The sequence below is a fragment of the Primulina eburnea genome, chromosome 13, assembly GCF_022965805.1.
Source record: "Primulina eburnea isolate SZY01 chromosome 13, ASM2296580v1, whole genome shotgun sequence".
Lineage (NCBI taxonomy): Eukaryota > Viridiplantae > Streptophyta > Magnoliopsida > Lamiales > Gesneriaceae > Primulina > Primulina eburnea.
This window is the reverse complement of record NC_133113.1, coordinates 34682191-34690754: the sequence shown is the minus strand read 5'-3', so window position 1 is coordinate 34690754 and position 8564 is coordinate 34682191. Positions and strand designations below refer to the sequence as shown.

The 8564-nt window shown below is 36.0% G+C and overlaps 1 protein-coding gene across 8 annotated transcripts; it reads left to right on the top strand.

Annotated features, from left to right (window-relative positions):
- The first annotated feature begins 207 nt into the window (after positions 1-207).
- On the top strand, positions 208-8361 carry LOC140808899 (protein POLLEN DEFECTIVE IN GUIDANCE 1-like). Of its 8 annotated transcripts, none has more exons than XR_012113041.1 (11): positions 209-914; positions 2486-2637; positions 2897-3000; positions 4209-4297; positions 4401-4474; positions 5311-5461; positions 5560-5727; positions 6003-6100; positions 6203-6325; positions 6470-6861; positions 7795-7994. XR_012113041.1 is itself a non-coding variant. In XM_073166242.1 (11 exons), exons 1-11 carry the CDS (start codon positions 380-382, stop codon positions 6646-6648), a joined length of 1572 nt encoding a protein of 523 aa, XP_073022343.1. In that variant the 5' UTR covers positions 209-379; the 3' UTR covers positions 6649-7994. The 8 variants fall into 8 exon arrangements, 3 of the variants coding, with proteins under 3 accessions (XP_073022343.1, XP_073022342.1, XP_073022341.1); XR_012113040.1 differs by having other exon boundaries at positions 6953-7994; XR_012113039.1 differs by having other exon boundaries at positions 6470-7450.
- Positions 8362-8564: the final 203 nt, after the last annotated feature.

The following is an 8564-nucleotide window of genomic DNA, read 5'->3' as shown; positions in this document are numbered from 1 at the left end:
AATACGTGTAGATATATATTATATTAGATAGCACACAAGATATTCCTAGTTATTTATAAAATGCCAACGGCCCAATTCATTCAATTGGCCCAATAAGCCCATTATCGATATACTTGTGTTTATCGATGGAACTATAAAATCCTCATATTTAATAATATATAAAATAAAATAATACATGTGTAATATAAATATAAATTAAAATAAATGTTAAAAAGAGACTCAAAATTCGGGGAAACTCTGCCCCAAAATGAAGAGGCATTGTCCAAAGTGAACACATACGTGTCCCTTCTCCATTGGGTCACGCCGCGTCACCTCCATTTCCGCATTACGCATCTCCACTTGTCTCACGTACCTGAATAGTTAAGCGTTTTACTCCGCAATGCCCACGAAATCCGGTGGCCGGAGGCTGCCGTTTGACATCCTCACGATACCCCAAAACGAAGAAAGTTTGTCCGCGGCAATCTTCTCGTCTGCACAGAATGACACCGCCTCTTCTCCCTCTCGCGGGAAGAAGAAGAGGAGGAACAAGAAAGTAAAAACGATCTCCGAGATTTCAGAAAATTCAGTAACTAACAGTGAAATTAAGAAGTATAGTTATACGGTGAGTAGTACGATAACGGAGGAGATTGAGAGCGAGGCGAACCGCGTGGTGCATGCAGTTACACCGCAGTTCCGGGAATTGAGGCAGAGGAATGTTAGTAGCGTGATCAATGGAGGTGAAACTGCTATCTCTTTGGCGAGTGAGGAGAGTGGTAGTGGTAGAAAGGAAGACAATGGGGTGGAAGGAGTTGATGTGAAGAACGAGGGAGTTGGGAATGAAATCAAATCGGATCAATGGATGCAACTGAAGGGTGGGAAATTGCAGAAGGAGGTGTCACTGGACTGGAAGAAATTGATGGCTGAAGATTTCAATTGTGAGTCCATCTTCTTGATGTGTTTGTTGACTTCTCGTATCCTTTTTGGATGTGGAAAGTGCTCTATGAAAGTCCGGCTACCATTTTTCTTGATTGAGTGACAGTATATTGGGAGTTTATGAGAGTAGCTAACGGATAAATGCAAAACCTAACTCGCTGATAAATATACTGATGTTTTGACATGGGATAGGAAAAATGAAGAGGGATACTTGAGTGGGAAGGCCATCTATGGGCTAATTACTGCTTTTTGTGCAGTCTGTAATTGTGATAAGCTTAAAACTTAGGAGCCTCTGTCTTAGAAGCTAACTGGATTGAATTTGATAGTGACGTTGAACGGGATGCATGCAATTTGTGGTTTCCAAACACAGGTGAACTGATACGAGGTTTTATCCACCTTTGAATGTCTATGATTGAAGTGATTAAATGAAGGAAGAAAACTGATCACGTAGTTTATGCTTTTGCATAATTGTTATCTTTACTTGCATTAACTCCGGTTACTGGGACCTAAAATGGGGTTATGAAGTGATCCTTGGATTATTCTTTATGGATCTTACTTGCTAACTAGACAATTACATGTTTCATCCCTTCCCTTATGGGATTTTTCCTTTGTCCCTTGCTTTGTGTTTGGGGCTTGTTTCACATTTCATCCAATGCTTTAGGCTGACAACACATTTGGTCTCATCATTTAAAATTTGTATAGCATTTTGTTCCGTTTCATCGGAATTTGTTATGTCAATTTGCATGTAAATGGGGGTGAAGTCTGATATGATACACTGTTGGGAAATGGGACCAAAAGTGATGTCAACTTAAAGCTCAGGAAAATGTGTTGAAAAACCCCGAGTTCGGGATGGAAAAAGTACAAATTTTACTCTTTCAAAATTAGAATTTAAAATCCTTATAACTTTCCTTCTAAATGTATCCTTTGTGTTGTCTGTAGATTTTTCTCATCCACTTTGGGCACTTTTGAGTCCTGTATGTTATGTGAAAAAACTTCTAACAACCCTGGAGAATTATCTAAAATTATGTAACGAGGTTCTCACTATATTTTGAGATAGTTTGAAAAATGACCTTCGCCAAACTTTCTTTTAAATTGTAATCTTTCCTTAAAAGATTTTACAAAATGACCTTTAAACATACATGAAAAACAAAGGCCAAATAAAAGTCTAAACTTGAGAAAGTTAGATTCAAATTCATGGTAGAAAATGGCCATTTGTTAAATATTTCCTATATATATTTTTAGCTGGTATTTAAAATAATGAATAATTTCATCATGAACTCCGAATTTTTCCGTGCGATGTTGTGCTATAGTTGATTATTCTGTTTATAACTAAAGACTAATGCTTCCTAGATGCTGTAATTTTATATGGTGATACCGATTAGAGTATTTCTCCTTTTTCTGGTGCCTATTTTCATTCTTTAAGTTTGGTTCCTACATGATCGAAGTCCATTGTCTTTGCTGGTAAGGTAGAATACATTTTCCAAATGACGTGCTTTGTGTTTTTATCTTTCATAATTCTTTTTCCCACTTTTTTTCCTGTCCACTAATCCAAGGCATTACAATTTCCTCTCAGACACATTACATGTGGAGAAGTCTCCGATGAAATATTTTATGGAAGAAATGAATGCTGGAAATTCCTTAAGAAGCACTACCACACTTAGCAATGATAAAGAACGAGAAAGAATTTATGATACTATTTTCCATTTGCCGTGGCGTTGTGAACTGGTAAAGTTATCTGATTTCATCCTCAAGCATCAGTATTGGACTTGGTCTTAAATTTTTGTTTGCCAATTAATGGTTTTATTGTTGATCATGGTTTTATAGATTTAAGCTTTGAGTCATTTGTATCATTCTCTATTGGTGGAATAAGGCTGTATCTTTGATTTTACTTAATAGGATACTATGATGTCAATTGTTTGTTTAGAAGTGGAACACTCCCTTTATACATGCCTTGTCATAAAAACACTTTATGTTTTCTTTGCAGCTTATCAATATTGGTTTCTTTGTGTGCTTTGATTCATTTCTTTCGCTCTTAACCATCATGCCAACAAGGATTGCTATGACGATTTGGAGGCTTCTTAAAACCAGGTCAGTGCCATCTCTCACAGACAGCGCCTTTTGAGTGATGTGATATGTTATGATACATCAAATTGTGACAAAAGATTCCACTGAATATCTATTAAAGAACTTTGGCAATTGGCCGCACTCATGCAATCATGTGGCACATGCATACAATCATATTTGGTTGTGTTCTCATCAAAGTGTGGCAGCTTTAGCTCGTGATATTCAGTTGGTCTAACTGCAATAATTTGATTCAAATCTAGTTTGCTTGGAAGACTGTCAAGTTAGATTTAGACTACAGTTCAGGTTTGGGAAATTTGGTGTTTCAGAGTCTGCATTGTTTTTAACGAGCATTTGTTTTTTTTTAGCATAAATGCTTTGCTTCTATCAATTGAATTTGTTTTCTCAGTCTATCACAAAGTAGAATAGGCAAGTTGAGTTCTGATGTTGTCATGCTCCCAGTACTGCTTGCTAGCTGCACAGGTTGCCTGCAATTTTAGTGTGGCACATGCATGTTTCTGGAATCTCCTCACATTTTAGTGTAACCACAGTGGAGCAAATTTGATGAACAATCTATTATCCTTCGCATTTCTTTTTCTTTCGACTTTTCTGCTCATATTAACTCATGAATTGTGTGTTGGGTGGCAGACAATTAATATGTACTGAGTATATATGTATTGTCGGCCATCACAGATGTTGTTTGTCATGAACCGTAGCGAAACAAATTGGTGACACAATGTAACTGCCTGACCTCTTAATGCAATGATCTATCAGTTAGTATGGTAATTATATGCTATATCTCACTCAGTTGTTCGGACGGATTTTTTCAAAAATTGAGTTACCGAATGTAAGATATAGATTCTAAGTTATATCTATGAAAATAGTTGGAAAAATACGTTTTCTGGCATCTAAATGTTATATAGGGAAGTGAACTAAACATTCCTAGAAAGTACGTTATCCTAGTGATGAGCAAAAGTTTTATGAATCATGGCAGTATAGAATTTGAATGCCCTTGATATTAGGAAATGGGTTGGCAGAACCAAGCGTTTGTTTCTGATTCATTCTTAACATTCTTGTTCTTGCAGTGGGATTGCTCTCCCATCTTTTCTCATTGCTCGTACTTTATGTAGATTTAAAATTTGGATGCCATGAATTTGTGGTGTCATAAACATCAGTCAGTTATTTTTCTCAAGGGACCTTATAGGTTTAGTATAATTTAATCATGCTTGTGGCAGGCACTTTGAGAGGGCTTCATCAGCGGAGCTGTCTGATTTTGGCTGCTTTGTTGTCCTGGTCTCTGGAGTCACTCTATTACAACAAGCAGGTTTTGTAAGGATAGTAAATCTGTACTTGTTTTCCAAGTGTTTCAAAGAAATTCAGTATGAATTACACTATGTTGATGTATTGTTCTTTAACTTTTTACCCAGATATCAGCTTGATATATCACATGATTCGTGGTCAAGGAATTATTAAACTCTACGTAGTCTACAATGTTTTGGAGGTAAGCGAATTAACTAAGGCAAGCATGATAATTACTTGTGGTCTTTTGATAACTTGTTTCCATAATTATTTTTAATGACTGAAAAATGTTACGGGAGTTTTATGATTTGTAGAAGCATACTTACGGAACATTTGTGAACTGTCTTTGGTTTGGTATGTAATGAAGAATGTACGATATTAGATGTGGATACTTGTAGCATCAAACGAAGTTTAGACTTCCTTTTTATTGTAGACACCCGTGATAAATTTTATTTATTGCCAAAACAAATTTCCTGGATCTGACCACTCATTCCATCTTGTTCTCATGCCATTAAAACCATTTCTGCTCCTAAAACACCCCAAAAAATAACCAATAACAATATTTATTTCTAATTCCTGAAAATAGTCATTCAGATGATGTATATTTAGCTTATATGTGTTCGATTTGGCCATGTGGAATGTTGTAAAACTACGGTTCAAAAAGGCCTGGAAACACCTGGAAACATATCAAACGAATTTAACTTTAATTGTAAAATGTTAAAGAGTATTTCTTAGAATTTCAAATGCCTGAATAAAATTTCCTGAAGGAAAGCCATGACCACTAGATAAAGTTACTTAGTCATGAATCATGATGGCTGCATTCATGCTGCTATTCACAGTTATCATGTAAACCATTCCTTATGACATATGTGTTGAAGTTACTTGACAATCAAAATGGTCACATCCTTGTTGCTATTCACTATTTAATTTAAAGATTCCATCATGGTTTTTTTTGTTGACCTTCGTGGTTTTAGTTTGAATTATTTCTGGTTTGCTGTTGCATATACAATTTGTTTGATATTGCCCTTCGGATGTCAGATATTTGATAAATTATGTCAAAGTTTTGTTGGAGATGTGATGCAAGCTCTATTCAATTCAGCGGATGGACTTGCAAACTGTTCACAAGAAAACATGCAATTTTGGCTGCAGAGATTTATTTTGGACGAATCATTGGCAATCGTTTCTTCAAATATCCTTGTCATCATATGATTTTATCTACTTTTTGTTACTTGTTTTTTCTTTCTATTGTCAAGACTTTCATCAATGCGGGTCCTTAACTCCCCATACTAGTTCATTCATTTATCTTATTAGCTCAGGCGGTTACGTTGTCAACATGTATAGTTGCTCACAATAATGCTTTGTTTGCTATGCTTGTATCTAACAATTTTGCGGAGATTAAAAGCAACGTATTCAAACGTTATAGCAAGGATAATCTTCACAGTATGGTATATTTTGGTGAGTATTGTTTTTCATCTTCCTTTTTATATGCTTAGAATTATAATGCCGTTTAGCTAGTTTTTCTTTCCCCTGTGATATACATTCTGCACTTCCTTCTAAATCAGAATATTAACACGGATGTTGAATTGGAATAGTACTCATTATTATTCATTTGTTCACTGAACGCCAATGAAAGTAAGCCTGTGATATGAAAATATCATGATTATTTTTTTCTTGTTGAAGTATTAGTGTTATGTCTAATACTCGTTCTGTCTCTGATTGCTCACAACCAGATTCGATTGAGCGGTTCCACATCTCAGCATTTATATTATTTGTTTTAGCTCAAAATATACTCGAAGCTGAGGGTCCTTGGTTTGCAAGTTTTATCAGTGTAAGTCTCAAGTTGCTAACATTTGTAAATTGATAATCTAGTGTAAGAACAATGAAAATTGTGCATTTGAAGTTCTTGAATATTTTTTTCTGAATCATGCAGAATGCACTAGTAGTTTACTTTTTTGAAGTGATGATTGATGTAATAAAGCATTCATTCGTCGCTAAATTCAATGATATAAAGCCCATTGCATTCTCGGAATTTTTGGAGGATCTCTGCAAACAGGTAGATTTTTCTACAAATTGGCAATATATATTTTTCATCAATCATACTGGGTTGTCTTTACCTGCTACTCATGATAATTATGATAAAGGTTTGCTATATGATCTTGGATATATTTTTCATTTCTGGGTTTTGTTCTTTTGTTAGACGTTAAATATTCAGACTGAAAATGCGAAGAAGAACCTAACGTTTGTTCCTTTGGCACCAGCTTGTGTGGTAAGTATAAGTAACATCTCATTTAAAATTGCTCTACTCTTATTTCTGTTGGATGTGATGTCAAACTCATCATGTTCCATTTGATGAACATTCATTAGCAGAAAAATTGACAGGGTTGGATTTTCTGTTCCACTTGTTACCTACTGACATGTTTTTATGGGGTAACAAGAGAGACCACGCGAGATTATTCCTCCATCATCATACCCATACCACCCCTCATTTGCAGAATCCCAATCATCCAATGCCACCATCATCAGCCACTTCGGTGGAAATCTTGCCTCCACCACATAAAGCGTCCAAATGCATTTACCAACTAAGAAATGGTTAGTTTCATGAATGTGATGTGTTCCCTTGAACAATCAAATTATTCTTTATGCATCAGAAAATGACTCCATACCGATTAAAAAATTGAAGATGACTCCAAAAACAACTTAGAAGATGGGGTTGGTGGTGGTAGAGAATTTGGCGGTGAACAATGCAAAGGCTACGGTGGTATCTGCAGACAAGAGGGAATTATGGCCTGCGTTAGAGGCAGTTAGGGTGAATAGTATGGCTGTGGCTTCAGTGAACAAATGATATGGCGGTGGGGGACAAGTTAGCGCTACTATTGTGGACACGGTGGCAACTATAGCAGTGGCAGGAAGAGAGGTTTCTTGATTGCATCCGAGATGGTGGAACAGTGGTTGAGTTTGTGATCGAGGTTATGGCATTGGTGGTGTGGGCAGAATGGTGCTATAGGTGTCAGGTGGTGGTTGTATCGGAGGCTGTGTTTTGCAGAATATCTAGAGTCTCTTCCTTTATCGTAAACACATGTCAATGGTTCATTGGAACAGGCTCAAGGAACATAAAATCCAAACCGGAATTGATATTGACACGAGAGCGGATTCCAATAGCTCAGCTGCTAAACTTACAGTTAATTTTGTTTTTCACTAAAGATTTCCCTTCCTGTTTGTTGATTATGTGCTCTGGTTGTTGGAATGAAACAATTCTTCTTTTCAGCGTGATAAGTCGAGGAAGGACAGAGAAAACATAGAACAAATTAATTAGGTGGTTGGGCTGTAAGTCCTTCCCACTGTTAAAATTCTGAAGGCTAAAAGACTAATGATTCATGTGTTAGTATTTTAACACAATCATTAAATGGGAAAATATACTCCGGTCAAAATAAAATCGCATTTTATTTCTATCACATATTTGCAGATAGTGATGATATCTAATCTGATTTTATTGTCCTAACAGTTAATTATGTTTATGCTCAGGTTATTCGAGTTTTGCAGCCGGTTTACGCAGCCCATCTCCCATATAATCCCCTTCCATGGAGAATTTTTTGGATTTTTTTACTGTTTTCCATGACTCTGGTGATGCTAGTTAGTCTAAAGTTAATGATTGGGATGGGCCTTCAGAAACATGCTAAGTGGTATGTTAAAAGATGCCAAAAAAGGAAACTTCATTCAGACTAGTTCTTTTCTACCAAATCCATGAAGGGGCAGCTTGAGCTTTGCTGTGATAGATTTATACTCACTGATCTGAGTCAAAGTTAACTGGCATGCCGAGACTGTTTATGATGATTGGTTCAAACAGGAAACTTGGTTTCAAATGTTTAGAGGTTTATTGCTGTAACCATGGATGGTATGCCCTTCCAATTTTGTATTATTATTACATCATGTGACAGAATTTGATTGTGGTTTCTACGTTACGGCCACACGAATAGGATATGTTGATAGCAATGAAATATTGAGAAAGTTTAGTAGACTTGCAAAAGCATTCTTAAATAAGATTTTTCCTTTTAAAAGTTGCGTTATCTGTCTCAAGACAGTTGAATTATGTGGATTTGTTCTATTGATTTATATTTTTACTCAGATGAGAGCAAAAGAAAAGAACTTATAAAGATCTTTATTGTTTACTTTCAAGAATATGTAGAATCGTATTTCGTCGATATGGATTACCTGTTTGCCCGGAAGGATGTAAAACTTAGAAGTAGAGCAGCTCGGATTGATCAAGGTAAAACTTGCAGTTGTTTACGTTTTAA

Coding starts and splice junctions, on each gene's coding strand:
- LOC140808899 (XM_073166240.1), top strand. CDS start 380: ATGCCCACGAAATCCGGTGGCCGGAGGCTGCCGTTTGACATCCTCACG. Junction 3,001..4,208: donor TGGAGGCTTCTTAAAACCAG/GTCAGTGCCATC, acceptor TGCTTGTGGCAG/GCACTTTGAGAGGGCTTCAT. Junction 6,101..6,202: donor GGTTTGCAAGTTTTATCAGT/GTAAGTCTCAAG, acceptor TGAATCATGCAG/AATGCACTAGTAGTTTACTT.